The sequence below is a fragment of the Agelaius phoeniceus genome, chromosome 4, assembly GCF_051311805.1.
Source record: "Agelaius phoeniceus isolate bAgePho1 chromosome 4, bAgePho1.hap1, whole genome shotgun sequence".
Lineage (NCBI taxonomy): Eukaryota > Metazoa > Chordata > Aves > Passeriformes > Icteridae > Agelaius > Agelaius phoeniceus.
In genome coordinates this window covers 29296504-29313117 of record NC_135268.1, presented here as the reverse complement: position 1 = coordinate 29313117, position 16614 = coordinate 29296504, and the positions used below count along the sequence as shown (strand labels likewise).

Sequence of the window (16614 nt, the reverse complement as noted above, 5' to 3'; positions counted from 1 at the left end):
CAGAACAAGCTACAGAAAACCACACCACTTTCCAGAAATGTAGAGCTACCAGCTATTAGTACATAAACTTCTGTCTCTTCTAATAAGTTTTGATACCTAAATATGACCAAGAGCACTGTTAGCTTCTCTGTCCAGTGTATGCCCTTGTCCAACAGGCCAGAACATGCAGTGTTACCCAGCCCCTATATCAGTATCACACTTGCAGACCTCTCATAATACTCCATACAAGTCTAAGTGACAACTAGTAAGACAGAACAGCCTTATGTATAAATGCAAATGGCTGTCAGATGAGAAAATCCAGCTACAACAGCCATATTCCTCAGAACTGGAAATTTACAGGAGTCACCTGCCAGCAAGAAATGGCATTGTGCAGAACTGGACAGTATGTGGTAGAGGAGGCTTATTTCCAGCACACAGACTTAATAAGCAAGTTAACTGTGGGTACATATGGCTCACCAGAACAGTGCCTGAAAGAAAATACTACACTGATGGCGGTCAAAAGCAAAACTTCCAAACAAAATGGTTTTGGCAAATCTTTTCCTGGAGCTGCAGGGTTAGTAAAAGATTCACTGCAAGTTTGTAAAATGTCTGCATTCAAAACAAAGCTTTGCTCTAACTTTATGCAAGTGACTATTACCCTTCCCTATTGCATTTCTCATGTGTTTTTTATTTTTAAATGTAAATAGTAGTAAGAGCTACAGTGTCTTAATAAAATGCTATTAAAACAATCAAGCCAAACACATACTCTGATGCAATCTCCTGGCCCTGGAGTTTTTATCATAGTTAATCCAGCATTTGAACTACACTGATTGAATATGAAAGAAAATAATACTTTGGTAAGAAACTCAAGAGTCTTCCCCAAGAGCATTTTTTGAGCCATATGCATTTGGTGTATTCAGAAAGACATGTTTGTCCAATGTATATTTTATGAGCCAGAATAAAGATATGTCTAGAACAAATGCTAAGGGGATCCAGAGAGATGAGTAATGAACCCTCAGCACCAGAGAGGTGTTTTTCAATTCAAGTGTATGGCTTGCACAGCAGATTAAAGTAAAGATAAAGACACGCAATCAGCTAGAGCATCCCTGTGCAAAAACAGTTTGTGTGTCGACCTAAATTTGAAATGAACCACACAATAATAAATAAATTGCTTGCAGCCTAGTCTTGCAATCTAAGCCACGTTCTGAAGGCTTAATATTCATCAGCCTACCCCTGCTGCCCTCCTTCCCCTCGTTGTGAGGTGCCCACTAAGCTACATTGCTGGTGTAGGCCCTTCCAAATTCTGCTTTAAATTTCTGTTCTGGGTGCTAACCCATTGAAAATCTCACAGGTACAAAAGCAAAGGATGCAGTGAGATTTGCCACTTGAAAATCACACAGAAAAACAGCATGTAGATTTCACCAGGTCACTGAACATAGGGGTCCTGCTATCTAGAATGATTTTGTTCCCACTACCTTTGTTCTCCTATTTCCTGGTACAGCTTTTCAGATCAATCTCCACTTTTGATTACAAGCTGAGTTACTGATCTAGTGACATCTTCTGTAGGATGAATAAAGATCCTATATTCCATTGCAAAGAGCAAAAGGAGCAAATTAAAAAAAATACCTAAGACCAAAACTTGTATTTAGGCATCTATAATAAATCTCCTGCTTCTATACTTGACACAAGACCAAAAAGGGCTGATTTCCAGAGATAATGAACTCTGAAAAAGTGGAGCAAACAGTGCTCTATGCCTCTACAATTAGGGCAGCGTGCATGCTTTTGTATAAATAAGAATATAGGAAAATAGGAACACGATTTTAGGCAGCTGCACTTGAAAACCTTGGGTCACATTCACTGCAGTGAAGAAACCTCAGGACAAACAGCTGAGCCCCCCTCTGGAGCATGAAGCCTCACACTGCAATAATGAATGATGTCACTGACTCCCTCCAAGAGTCAAACAACCCAGGACTGCTGCTTTGTAGAATGCAAAGCATTTAACACCATCTGAAATAGATTTCAAATCTGCTAAGGTTGCTCTGCTGTTTTGGGAGCATTGATCTGTATTCTATCTTTTAAACAAAAATGAGATTTTAAAACAATTTAGTTATCCAAGTGCAAATTTGCATGAATGCTTCTTTCTGTAAGCTGAGCTTCGCTAAAATAAGAATGGGTTTAAGCTGGCCTTGAGTTACCTGTACACATCTATACATAGAAACAGGTTACCTCATTATCCTGAGCTTGGAACTAGCCAGACACCAGCTGGGTCCAGTCCAGAGATCAAGCAACCACACTAGTGAACCATTTTGATTAACTCAGCACTTCAACAGCAGCATCACCAACTTGGCAGCAGCTTCCAGTCCACCAGCTGTACCAGCACGTGTCTGGAGCAAGTTCTTACTTGTATTCAAGCAAACGTGTTCTAAGTGACCACAACCAACCATCATGGATTTAATTAGCCAAGCACCCACTGCTGCCCAGCTGGCTGACTAAACTCTCATGCCTCTGTGCAGGCTTGGGATTCTGCCCAGGCACATGAGAGTTCATGATCCTCATTTCCAAATATACTGCTAAATTACAGGTCAGTTTGCAGCAATGCATTTAAATTAGCAATGACATCTTCTCACTTCGTAAGTGTACTTAGTGTGAGTAGTTAAATGTGAGTCTTTCATTACATCACTGTCTTGTGTGCCTGAATCAGTGCATTGGTCACAGTTTCTCCTGATGATTATTCACACTTCTTGCAGGAACACCTCCCAGCACAACCAAACATGACATCCCAGACGTCCAGGTCACCTCGAGCACTTCTGTGTCAGAGAAACCAGCACAGTTCCCTTCACGGATCCTCCACATAAAGTCTCCCTGCCCCCTGCACATTTGACAACTATAAAAGAGCCCTTCTGAAACCTTAATTCTCAATGTCCAAGATGTCACATCACTTAGCACACAGATGTTAAAACAACAGATCATCATAGCTCTGCCTATCTCTTCATAGCACAGTTCTTTCTCCAATGTTGATGCTCTGTATCTGGCAGTGACACTCTGTGGAATCTATTATTAGTGCTGGGATTCCCAACCTGTGCCAAGACAGAAAATGCTAAAATTATCCTGCCCAAATGGTGTCACTTTCTCCTTATACTTCTCTAACTTTAATCAAAGTATAATAAGCTGAAGGGTAAAACCCAAGAAATAAAAAATACAAAATGCATACATCCAGAATGTGGTTTTTAAATAAATGATGCACAAGAACTGCACCATCAGGCCCACAATAAAGGAGGGGTAATATGATATACTCACACCATACAACACTACATTTTCCAGCACAGAACCGTCTTTATCATCTTTATAGATGACTTTGTTAGCTTCACTGTGTTTTATTTCTTTGTTCCAGATACATGTTTCATTTGCCTTGTTTCCTTTTAAAAAGGCATCTTATTTCAACAATGATCCAGTTAGTAGTGCCACGTTTCTTGTCAGGTCTGAGTCACAGGCACCTTATGCTAGTATCAGATTACTTCGCTACCCATCTGCAACTGCAGTTTTGAAAATTTTCCCAAGAAACTGGTTGCTGTGTTTCTATAAATTAAAAAATCTAATAGAGACACGTATAAACAGAAGCAGAAAAGCTTCTTCAAAGTGTTAAAACAGGAGTTAGTCCTTTAAATTTAACTTGTTTCAGACTATACTTTCCTTAGGCAGAATGGGTGTATATGACCTCAACTGTTCTGATAGTCCCTACAAGTTTTACAAGGGCTTTTTAATGGCCTGAATTTCCTAAACTTATTGCATCAACGAGTCAAACTTTAGGAGTATGGGTTTAACTTTCCATTCTTTTCAGGTACCACTATAGGTACGCATGACTTACACGCTGTGAGGGTATTGCGGGTATCTGGTGTCAGCGCCTTGGCTGCGTGTCAAAACCACAATCTCACATACTGCAAAGCTTCCATCTGTATCCTCGGCCTTATGCGGGACTGAGCACACTGCAGCCACCAAAGGAAGCCTGGCTGCTGCCCCGGCGATGCCAAGCGAGCCTGCAGTGGCCGGGCAGCCGCCGGGAGGGGGCTGTGTTTTGGAGGGCTGGGTTCTCCCCTCCGAGGCGGGCTGCCCACGGCGGGAAGGGCTGCTCCAAGGCCCGGCTCTCGGGGGTACCGTACCTGGATGAGGCCCTGGCAGAGCAGCGCGGTGTGAACGCAGCCCGGCACCTCCGCTCGGAGCGACACCGAGCCGTTCCCGCTGCGGAGCTGCCAGCTCCCCCGCAAGCTGTGCACCTCCGGGCCGCCCGCGGCCACCGCCAGCGGCAGCAGCAGTACCAGCAGCACGGCGGCGGGACCCATGACTACAGCCGCGAGCAGCGAGTGAGGGCGGTGCTTCCAAGGAAGGAAGGGAGGGAAGGGAAGGCAGGACGGCGGCGCTGCTGAGGGCGGTGCAGCGCGGCTGCGCGCGGGGCCTGCGGGCGGCCGGGGCGGCGCTGCCCCGGGGCTGAGCGCGCGGAGCAACGGCCGGGCAGCGCTCCCAGCCCGGCTGCGGCGGCCCCCAGCGCACAGCCCTGCCTCGGCACGGCGGCCAAGGGGCGGGTTGGTTTTCTTTTTTCCTCCAAGAGGCACGGCGGAACAGCGATAAAAGGAGCTCTAATACGGTTCCGAATCGCTCAGATGCAGCAAATGCACTCGGAGCTCTAGAAAACGGCAGGGAGGCGGGGAAGGGATGAGGAAGAGCTGTGGCAGCACCGCAGTGGGTTCTCTCAATATTGGCTCCCTCGAGTTGTGAGGCTTTTATATGGCCTCAGACTTCCACATTCTTTTTTCCCATAAAATTACAGAGGCATATAAAACTGTAACAGACGTCATGGACATCTCCAAGTAACTGTGGTTTCCTCATAAAGCAGGGCTGTGGATTTAGTGTATAAAAATACAGTAAATTCATCTGCAAAAGGACAGAAGCATCAGCTCCTAAGAAAGAACATACAAGTATGGTTTTCAAATAACACCGTAGCTTTCCTGTGTGCCCTTGCTAGGTTAATTCCCTTCATTCACAGCCCAAAAGCAGGAATTACAAGTTTTTAAATAGTTCGGTATAAGGCCTTAGCTACTCTCCAGGTATAACAACCATGGTGCTTCATGCTCTGTTCCCTCTGCACCAGGGGGTGCAGGAGCTTCTAGCTCACCTCCATGAACTGGAAATGTTTCACACCAGGTCCCCCCAGACTGACAAGAACAGGAACACCAGAGTTTTGTTTTAGCTCCTGGCTTTCACACAGCTATTTCAGCATCTGTAGGAATCCACCCTAAAATTTTTCTTTAAGGCATGACTGAACATGGTCAACATGCCTATATATTTTTGATGCAAATCCTTTCAAGCTGACAACCCTTTGTTTCAATGCAATATAAAAATGTCAGTCCTTCCATTTACCTTCAATAAAAAGTACACAATCCAGCCACAGGTAATTTTTTTCACCTGTGGAAGCACAAGAGGGGGTGCAATTCTGAGAAATACTGACTCAAATAGAAAGACAGTAGCTGATCCTTTTTTCTCTTAAAAATATCTCCTGCCAACTTCAAAAAGGGATAGCTGGGACCCAACTTTTAGGCAGCAGAAGGCCATGTGGAAACTTATCTGTTAGAAGAGTTACCATGTGTGTAATTTTAAGACAGAGTAAGCCACATTCAATTTACTGACTAACTGAAATGCTGGTCCCATTTCAGTTCAACTCCCAGCTGTCTTTTAGTGAGATTGCCAAAAAAGGCTATCATCCTAGACTGAGTTACCCCAACTGGCTTTGCATACTGTAGAATTCAGTCAAAATTAGCATCTTCTCACCTTTAAGAGTCCAGACTATAAAATAATTATACATTAATAGTATAAAGCCTTACTCTGTTTCTGTCCTCATCTGTTAATGAGTAATGTTTTCAGGGCAATCAAACATTTCAGTGTTCTTTCCTTAAATTCACTGATACAACACTAAAACCATTTAAACCTTATAGTGCTGCTTGAGAAATCTTACAGGATATTATTTCTCAAGAAGCAGATTTACAGCTGTCAAAAAAGAAACTGCCTTTTTTTTTTTTTTAAGTAAATCTTTTCCAGCAAGTCATGTGATAGGTTCCCAGTAAGAAGGAAACTGCATTTCAAGATGTTTACTGTACTTCTGTGCTTTGCCTTTTATTCTTTCTGCTTAAGACTGACTGGAGCGACACACACACCAAAAAATCTCAACCTAAAAACAATGCTGTAATTAAGTATTCTGAGAACATGCTGTTTCCTTGTTCAAGGTTTATAATTAAGTTAAATCATGTCTCATTTTCATGTCCCAGTTTTAGGGTTTGTTTTTTGTTTGTTTGAGGGTATTTTTAAACAAATGACATTTTTGCTGTTTCAAGATATGAATTTTAAAGCCTGTGGTTTAATCTTTTTAAATCTTAAGACACAAAACAAGATAAACCAAGTACTTTCTTTTACTGTGTACTATATTAACCCTCTTTCTGAAATACCACAAATTTAGGAGGTTATTACAATTCTTATTTTGTGATACTGCAAGCAGATATTCTTTATCAACTAAGACAAAAAGCTGAAGGCAAAACCATGCCTTTGGCTCTATTAGCATAAATTCAGAGCCAATTCCACTGTAGCTGCCCAAATTCTGCCATGTTAATCCAGAAGTCCTTTGTTTCCAAATGCTATGCAATCTCTATCATTACAACAGGCTGCTGCTATTTTCTCTTTCAAATTCATGTTCAATGAGCTCATGTAAAGGTTTTAAACAAAAAGGTTCTCACAGATTTGGATGCAGTGCTTCAAGATATTACTGCCCCCACCTGTCCACCCTGTACCATTCTTCTGGTGAAGGTAGACACCTCTGAAGCCATACAGGACTTGTGCTCACAGCAGTCTGTAGCAGGGCATGCTCTCTCTTTTGGTAACTGTGTGCTGCTGAGGATACCACCACCACCACAGACCATTTGTCAAAGATGCAAAGGAACTGAAGGATCATCTACCTTAGGGAATTTCCTACAGATGCAGCAATATCACTGTATGCATGTTTGTATGAGTGTAAATACCTTCAGGCAGTACAGAATATTTATAAGAAAGCCCCACAGTTCCTCAACATAACACCAGACCTCTGTTTTCTGACTGCATCTGCAGAACACAACTACTGTGCAGAACAGTTACCCTCTGCACTGGAGTAAAGACAATATGATGCAGGGAGCTCTCCAGCCATGGATTTCTAAAGGACATTATTCTGTACTTATGTTGCACTCCATCCAAAAGGATGTCAAAAATAAAATGAGGAAATAAGATTGCTTTTAGACATTATTAATACATCACTAGAAGAGAATGTTGTAGCAGGTTATCATGAGCAAAATACAAAGTGACAATCTAAATGGTAGGCCTGGAGTTTCTTTCATAATTACGGCAAAGTCTGTAGGCCACTGCAAGGGGATTTCCTTAGCAAACAAAATTACCCAACACTAACAATCACAAGTAATTAAAAATAAGTATGTAGAAGGGAAGCTACTGCTCCAGGCAAATGCTGTAATGGAAGGGAAAAAGCAAAAATACGTAATAATAACTTCAAAATTTCAGAAGCAGAAAGACAGGTGATGCCTTCAGTATAACCTTTAACTTCATCAGGCATGCTGGGGCGAAAGCCTTTATTTGTATCTCTACATAACATCTTGCTTTGAGATGCACTTAAACCAAAGATTTAAGTGACAGGTCACCACCTTCCATAGAACAGGCACAAAAAAGCCTAAGGATCTTCAAAGCCAGCATGGCCAGATTTCTAAAGTCACGTTATTTAGAAGGTGGAATTCCCACAGCTTTTATTCTTTTCATTTTATAAACAATTTTGAATCAATCCCATTTGTAAAATTATGTAACACTGATCATTGCCATTTACCCTTTGTTTCATAGGCAGCAAAATCATTGTCTTGCACAGTTCTGTCCAAGCTCCCCTTCAATTCTCATTAAAACTTACTTAAAGCAAACAGATTCTCTGGCACTTACAGAAATTAAATACCACAAATGCAGACATTATGAAACAGGTTGCATAGCCTTTCTTAGAGGCTTAAAACTAGACAGTCATCTGTGACCACAGTACAATGTACAACTTGTCCCCGAATGCCTAAAATGAAATCCCTCAACATGTGGGGATCTGTAGGTAGCAAACTCTCCCCCATGATGGAAGTTTGAGAGGCTTCACTGAGCCCATATGCATGGGACTTGACCAGCTGAGAGCAGGACATACCAGATAGATCACACTACATATGAAGCACACGTCCAGCCTACTGTTTTAATGAATGTTTTCTGTGCAGGTGAGTATTAAGAGAATATCAACAAAGGTTTCTAGCTGATAAATTGGATGAGTAAATGTAAATGGATTTGGAGTTGCTGAAACAGCTGGGAGCTTCATTTCTTTTTCTGACTTAAGTGCCTCCAAACAAACCCCTGGGGCAGGTCAGGACCTCTGTTTCTCAGACCTTCAGAGTGGCTAATGCTCCTGGCTTCAGCCCTAGGACAAATTCTGTCCCTTTATTTCAACCAAAATTACTCTCATGCAAGCACCAGAAAATATTCAAAATAACTTTACTGAATACTCTGGGTACTTGAGACACACTTTTTTTTCCTCTTGAAAGATTAATGATTATTTCATCACCTGTAAGAATTTTCAGAATTCTTAATCAACCAAGTTCTCACTAAATCAACTCAAGCCCTACTTAGACAACAGCATAAGCCAAGAGCATTGCTACACAGGCAAAAATATCCACTTGTCTAAATTATTCCAGTGAAAACCCTTGTACATAACGCTACATGCCCTATCACTTGCTGCACTGGTACAAATGTCTCAGGACTAACATTTACAGAAACTGACTCTTGCACATCCATGAAACAGGCCTACTTTAATATGGGCTCTATTTTTTTTTTCAAATGACTTCATGCACAAACACCACTAAAAATACTACTTTATATATACACCCATCTGTTAAAAAAAAGCATTATGTGCTTGATTCTCATGGCAACAAAAAGGAAAAGACTACTGCAGTATACAAAGAGTACTGGAAGGATCAGAGAATATCTCAAATTGGAAAGGACTCATAAGGATCATCAAAAGTCCAACTCCCATCTCCTTGGAGGACTGAATAAAACTAAACCATATGACTAAGAGTAACATCTACATGTTTTTTGAACTCCGTCAGGTTTGATGCTGTGACCATTTCCCAGGGGAGCCTGTTCTAGTGCCCAACCACCCTCTCAGTAAAGAATCTTTCCCTAATGTCCAACTGGAACTTCCCTGACACACCTTCATTCCATTTCTTTGTGTCCTCTCACAGTGTCTGACTAGATCTCTTGTTTTGGTATTAGTCAGAATTTTAACAGTCTGATATTTGCACTGGAAGAAGGGAAAGCAGAGAGTAGTTTTATGGCTAGAAACATTAAAAAAAGAGCCTTAGGGATGTGAAAAGAACCTTGTCTCTTCAGCTAAGTCCTTGGTGAGAGAAGGACCCTTTCAAGGAGTGGCCATGCTAAAATACTACTCACACACATTTTGTTTACAGCAAAATTCTCAGCCCAGTGGATCCAAATAATCTGGTGCTCAAATTAGTCCCTATGCTTTTGATCGCTGCTACAAATGTCACTGTTCCATTGAAGAACTCTTCTCACCATGAGGACTATAGATAAGCACAAAGGTAATAACAGCCCATAGAGAGGTTCTAAAAACCACAGGAGATCACTGCCTGGAATCAATCTCCTCCCAGATTGTTTCATCAAGAGCAAAGATCTTCAGCTAGTCTGAACTATTAGAGATCTAATGAAAGGACAAAAGATGCCATATAGCTTCAACTAAATCTTGTATTAAACACTCAGCATACATTTGGATGTCGACAGAACATTCCACAGAAGTGCCACAATATTCTGAAGGTATTTAAAGTTTTAATTAATGTGTTGAAGAGTGAACAGCCACCTAAGCTTTTGGCACTTTTTACCTATTAGCATAATAAACAGCATTCAGCAAACAACCATTTTCAAAGGTATGGCTTTCTGAGGAAAGGGTTTCTTCATCACAGGAAGCTATCATGACTCCAGAATGTTATTAAGCACTTAGAAGGTTCAAGATGCAAAATTATCTTGAGTACTTATCTGTCAATAAAGGCTCTATTATGTTGATTCTCTCAGCATATTTTCAGTACAGTTTATCAACAGTGGTCATATTGAGAAATAGTTTTAAAGGCCTGAAAATGCCCTGAGGAATTTCAATCACATCAAAAAGATACTTAAAACTATTTTAAACACATATTTCAGGAAATTCAGTTTAATGAAGTACCTCAATATGCCTAGCAAGTTGACAAGTAACAATTTTTCCACAGTAATCCCTTTGGAGTCCTCCATACCTGGTCAGACACATGAAGATTTACTTGGAAGACAGAAGGGTGCAGCTAAGCTTCTCCTGCCACCTCCTGCTCTCACAGTTAGCAGTGGACAGCTTAATGCTGACATAAGAAAGTCACTCATTGTTTACTGAACATCTTGGTGGTAGCTTGAACTTGGAGGTTTTTCAAGACCTCTTTTGTTGTGTTCTCTCATTACCAAACATGCTGAGCCACTGTTTATCCTTCCAGCTTCCCGGCAATGACCCATAATCCTGTAACCACCAACTATTATTGCTACTTCCGCCTAGCAGAACTCTGAGAACAGCTTATCAGTTTGCTGCAGCTGGCTCACGAAGTACAGCTGGCTGCCCTCTCCTCTGTCCACACCCTAAATTATTCATGATGTGTGTGTCAGCATATGCTTCATGGGAACTTCTTTTTAAAACCTCATTGAGGCTCACAATGCTGAGCTTTCACCCTTCACTGTGTCTCTGTACATTTGCACTCTAGATTCCTAATCTTAATACATACATGGTCTTTGTTTTACCTGGATTCACATAACTTAAAAACCTAAGGAAGTTTCCTAGTCTAGGAGGGCTGATTGGTCAACTATAACCTATTTCTGGATCTGATCTCTGCACTGGGAACCAGAGATGTAGCTTCAGTTGAACAGCAAAGTGCAACTTCTCACCTTCCTTTTCTCCTCCCCTCCCACCCCTCATAAAGCACAGCATAATGCATGTTTAAGATATTAAGATGTCACACCAGTCACATTAAACAAAAAAAGGGAAAGAAAAAGGCTGTTTCAAGTTAAATTTTGCATCCAGAAATTTCAAGATAACTGCTCAATGCTTCTCCACAAACCTGTCTTTTCATGTTTCCACTCTGAAAATTTGGAACGTCAGTTTTATCAGTATTGGAAAGAATATTATGTGTGAAAATATGATTCAGGGTTACCTGCCTTTTTTCAAAGCTTTTCTTATATAATTTATAGTTAAGCCAAGAAGAATGTTTTTTTACTTCTCAGTTTATAAAAAAATAGTTAAGGCTATGAAAATTCACATCCTTTGCACCAAATGGTAATTCTCAGTGTGAAGGGCAGCACATATGAAATAGGAGAGGACAAAAAGAGCTAAATTAAGTAGCAACCATCTACCTACCTCCTCTATAATTCAATTGCTTTTGATTGTGGGATGATACCTTGAAGTGCTGCTTTCAGTGAATTTTGAATGGATTCTCAGGAAACATAAATCATGCTGTAAACAAGAACTTAAGAGATACCCTCATGAAATACAATTCAAACTGTAAAAACAGAGCAGTTAGTACAACCAACCAATAAAACCAGGGGATCACGATTTGTTTACACAAGAAAGTTCTACCTCTTAATGCTGGTTAGACTCATCATCTGCACTTGTGCTCTGGCAGCTTGTTACTGAGCTTAGACCAGACAGACATGCTTGAAAGGTGCAGTACTTTAGCCAACACAGAGATTGAACACCACCAGTCCCAAATACTATATTCAGTTCTTCAGCCAGCACTAATCCATTCTAGAAAAATATCACTGCCATGTTCCACTAGGTTTGTTACCTGAGAACTCCTACAGTCACTAACAGTGATCCTCTCCTCAATGTTGTTCTGAGTAGAGACACAAAATCTAGAACCTTATGAAGAGAACTGGACCTCTTACTCCAACAAAAGCATTCCAAACCTTTCAATAGCAAAAAGAATTTTAAAATGGTTATATTGAATAGATCCTTCAATTACTGAGGTATCTGTGAATTAATTTTCAGCATTCACTGTCAGAGCAGGATTAACACTATGGCAAGTAATGTGCAAAGTCTGTTTTAGCAAGAGTATCCTTCCCTAAAGAATTAACAGTTTCACACTGAACAGTGATCTTGCCAGAGCTATGACAGATCTTCACTATTTACCTTCATAAATTTGCCAGGAAGAAGGGATTACAGACTCACATTAAGTTCTCTATGTAAGGTTGCAAATTGCAGTTCCTCCTTTAGATCTCAAGAGGATTAGAGCTGCACATTTAGTACAAAGTTCTGTTCTAGAACATTCTCTAGAAAATCCCACAAAGCAAAACCAAAACAAATTAAACACCCCCCCCCCCCCCAATGACTTAACAGTTTCATTTTTGATTTGCATCAAAGACTGTAAGATAAGAAGTGCTGAGGCTTACCTGGCCAGAGGGAAAAAAACAAAAACAGGCTTGACTTACAAACAAGCACAGCTTCTCCTCAGCATACATGAAACTACCATACTTAGTGTCTACAAATGCTTTCTAAGAGAACATCACTTCTTAGGCAGCTCTTCAAAACACAAGTTACAGCTTAATTTTTGCATTCCCTCTAATGAAACATGAGATCATATCTGAGACTAAACTTGAGTCAGATTCCCATCCCTGATAAAACTAAAGGCATTTTGAAATTCTTTCTCCACAAGCCTGGTCTGCCAAAGCAGCTGAAGCAAAGCCACCAGCCCAGCTCTACAGCTAGCATTCCTCCTGTGAGGATAACCTTGTATCACCATCTTCTAAGCAACTGTTCTTACTCTCCAGGTTAAATCTGTGATGGGAGAATGCACAGTTAACGTGAAGATTAATGAAGTTTAGGCAAAAGCCAGAATTACCTGATCTGCCAAACCTAGGACTCCTAAGTACTCAGAGCTTGAGTATTTATGCTTGAAGTTCCTGAAGGGGAACCAATCTCAGCAGAAGCCATCTAAGGAGAGGAGCCTACTCTTCCAGAGCACAGGAACAACCCCAGAGATCAAAGATCAGTATTAAAAGCTGTTGAAAACCAAAACAGTCTGTTCAACTGTGTGTCCTGATAAAGCTTTGTCCCATCATGAATTAAAATCCTTCACTGTTTAAAGAAGATACTGAAGTCTCACCAATACTTCTAATGCATAGGCAAAAATACCCCAAACAAAAGCTATTTTGGTCAAACAGGGATGTTTACCAGAGAAATTTTCAAGTATAACTTTACACAGGGCTGTCTTATCAAACTCACTATTTCACTTCTGGCACCTATCACTGTGAAGATAATGCCTGTCACCTCTTCTAACCTACCCAAGGCACACAGATGCTCTAGAAATAGTTACATCCCTTACTCCTGCTTATCTGGGAGCTACTGAACTCTTCCCCCACAACTGGCTGACATTAAACCAACCCCTGCAGTACAGAAAAAAAGACACTGACAACTTTGAACCATCCCTGCAGAAGACTGAGTGGTAAATGCACTGCAGACCAAAGTTACTGTGGAATTTACTGCTGCATTAACCAAGAATGCCAAGTCAGTTTACAGGCATCAGCTAACCTTCACAAACATCAGTTTAGGAACTGTTCTACACTACATACACCTGCAAGAACTCTGTCTGCACTCTGAACTGGTTTTCCAGTTAAAGGTTATTCTGAATTGCTATTCTCTGTCAGACTAAGATGGACACTTAAAATTATAATTTATCAACTATCATATTCCAGATTATTTTGAAACTAGTTGTTTTTATACTAGAATGCATGAATTGAGAGCAGACCATTTTCACTTCACAGTAATACAGGCAGCTCTTACCTTTACCTTCTGCACCTCCCTTTGACATCATGTATTTATGCATTTTCCGTGTTCCCATGCTTTCTCTGCATTAGTCCTTCCTGCACTGTTGCCAAAATACAAGCCCTCAGCCTTACACATGAAGTATTTCAGCCACAATTCAATCTGCCTTTTAAAATATGCAATTGCTGATCATGATCTGAATCCAACTGTTCTTCAATTTATACCTACTTAATATTTATATTGAATGTGCTGGGGAAAAATACCATCCATTCAATAACACCAAAAACCAGAAAGCAGATAAATCAAATCAGTACCTTATTTTTTTCACATTTGAAGAAATTAGTATAGTCTGTGTTCTAGTAAAATAACCTTCATACCTTAAGATCTTTTACTGATCATGCATTATCTCATTCCATTCTTCTAGTGCTAATTAGTTTAATTTAAATAAAGAGGGTTTTGTCTTAGTTTCATTTTCATGTATGAAACTACAAACAAATCAGAGAAAAACAACTACCTTAATGTTTTTTGGACAGCTATAAACACAGCAAGAAATCTTCAGCTAAATTCCAATTATGTTCTAAGTTTTACCAAGAATATGCAGACTAAAGACTTCTGAATCACCAGCCACATTTGATGGACCCAAGGTATCTGCTTCAGATGATAATGCCTGTTAAAACACTATTTTTTAAAGCAATGTAGAGTTTGAAATAAAATTACTAGAGAGAAAAATTGAAGGGGGGGGATAAAAAAAAAATACAATGGAGTTATTTAGAACATTTCTGGCTGTATTTAAACCCTCATGTTATCTGCTGATTAATGCTAACTTCTGCATAAACAACTATCCAATCTAACAGGACTGGTACTGTACATCTGCATATCCATGGTTGTCTTTTAATCATGTGCCAGACTTTAGTTCCACAGCAACAAAAACTTGTTGCTGTGGTCTGCTTAAAGCCAGGTTTTTCAGAAAAAGTTATAATCTGCTATCTTCATATAAAACTATGGCACAGTGCAACTGAGTAGAATGTTTTTACTCAAGCATGCAAAAACGTGTGTATATTCATTTTGTAACAAATACAGATGCTGTGTGCATCAGAAGACAGAAAAACCAGGAAAATCTCTAGCCAATGCCACAGATCAAGTTTTTCCTGCATCCTGAAAAGACTTTTTTGAGCTTAAAACCACTCAAGGTTTTTCCAAGTGAAAAGTAAAAAACAGATTGCAATCGTGTTGTTAAATTCAAACCCCAATTAAACACAGCAAGCAATCTTAAAAAAATTACTGCAGAAAGAACACTGTAGTTTCTTTCCCTGTTATATGTCTTGGCTTGACATTTTGTTCTCTATACTCGATCTCAAAAGTCTTTGAAATAGATTTTGTTTAATCCAAATTTTCTAGCATGAAGTTGACCCCACTGAAGCTATTACAGCATTTATCGTGACAAAAGAATATTTTACCACAGCAGAACAGGAAAATTCACATTTCCAAACCCTTCACTTTTTACATCAAGTTCAAATGGAAAATTTTGCACCCTCCCTGTGTTTCAAAGGCACCAAGATCCACTATGTAGTTTTTAGACTACCGGTGGTTTTGGTAGGTACTCACTGAGATAATCACCAATTAAGCTTTTTTTTTGGTCTTAGAATTCTTCTTCACCATATCCATATTAGCTCCTGTCTACCAGCTCCTCCCCTTGCCCACTGCTTGATGAGGAAGCCCAAATGTAATTTTAGGACAAGAAGCCTGTACCAGAGAGGACTGAGTCTGCTTCAAGGACAAAACATGTCCCATTTCCCACTTCGGACCTTCAGCATGCTTCCAGAACCTCTACAATCCATCCCCATTCTTTCATCAAAGTTTACACTTGCTAATTACAAAAAATTATTACCTTAGGAACATGACAGATGCAAATAAGAAACAGGTACTGGTCCAAACAAGACTTCTGTCTCCCATGTAATATTTTACTATTTTTATTTCTTCCCTGACCCTTCATCATGCACACTTCCTTGTGTTCTCTAACACCCGCAGTCTTACACCTCACAAAACATCTGCCTAGTTGATCATATAAGTGATTTCAGCGGCTGTGACTCCCAGAACAAAGTAATAAGCATCAAATTAACACAAGTATAAAAAACAATTGAGACCAGCACATTTTTAAGCTTAAAAAAAATCAACTTTTACCTCAGTTGTAATGCTACTGGCAGCTGTAATCCAATTTTCCAGCAAAATGGTGTAAGCTGGTTAGCAAAGCAGGAACTTCACCAAGGGATTTCAGAAAGTAATCATTGAAGCATGTACTGCTAAAGAGAGCCCAAGTTTCTAAATTCCAAGCCAACTGAACTTGAACATTTCAAGTTCACTCTCATAGTTTAGAACCAGAACAAACCATGTCCAAACTACATGTTCAAATTTTTATAAAAATTAAGGTTTAACATTTATTTTACATCTAGCTTTCCACATCCATGTGGGGACAAGGATTCAGAATGTACATAACTATAAGCAGTGCAAAAGTGGTGCCAGTGAGAAGTCACAGATGCACAATAAAGTGATAGTACAAGACTAGAGAAAATGAAGCTATGGATGTTAAGAATGGAGACCAAAAAGATTAAACAAGGAAAAATATGAAGGAAGAGGGGAGGAAAGAGTCAGATGTTTAATAATGCCCTTGTTGCTGAAAGATAAACTAATGGCACAAGACAATG

At 40.0% G+C, this 16614-nt stretch overlaps 1 protein-coding gene across 6 annotated transcripts in view; it reads right to left on the bottom strand.

Moving 5' to 3' along the window:
• Positions 1-12407, bottom strand: part of MANBA (mannosidase beta) — a 60348-nt gene extending 47941 nt beyond the window's left edge. For 2 of the 6 annotated variants that reach the window (XM_077177190.1, XM_077177192.1), the window contains exon 1: positions 4137-4352. In XM_077177190.1, coding sequence (XP_077033305.1) covers positions 4137-4316 — 180 coding nt within the window. In that variant the 5' untranslated portion in view covers positions 4317-4352. Of the gene's footprint in view, positions 1-4136; positions 4353-10370; positions 11237-12280 lie in introns of those variants that run through there. The other 4 variants (XM_054633795.2, XM_054633794.2, XM_054633798.2 and 1 more) reach the window with 3 other exon arrangements.
• Between the last annotated feature and the right edge of the window lie 4207 nt (positions 12408-16614).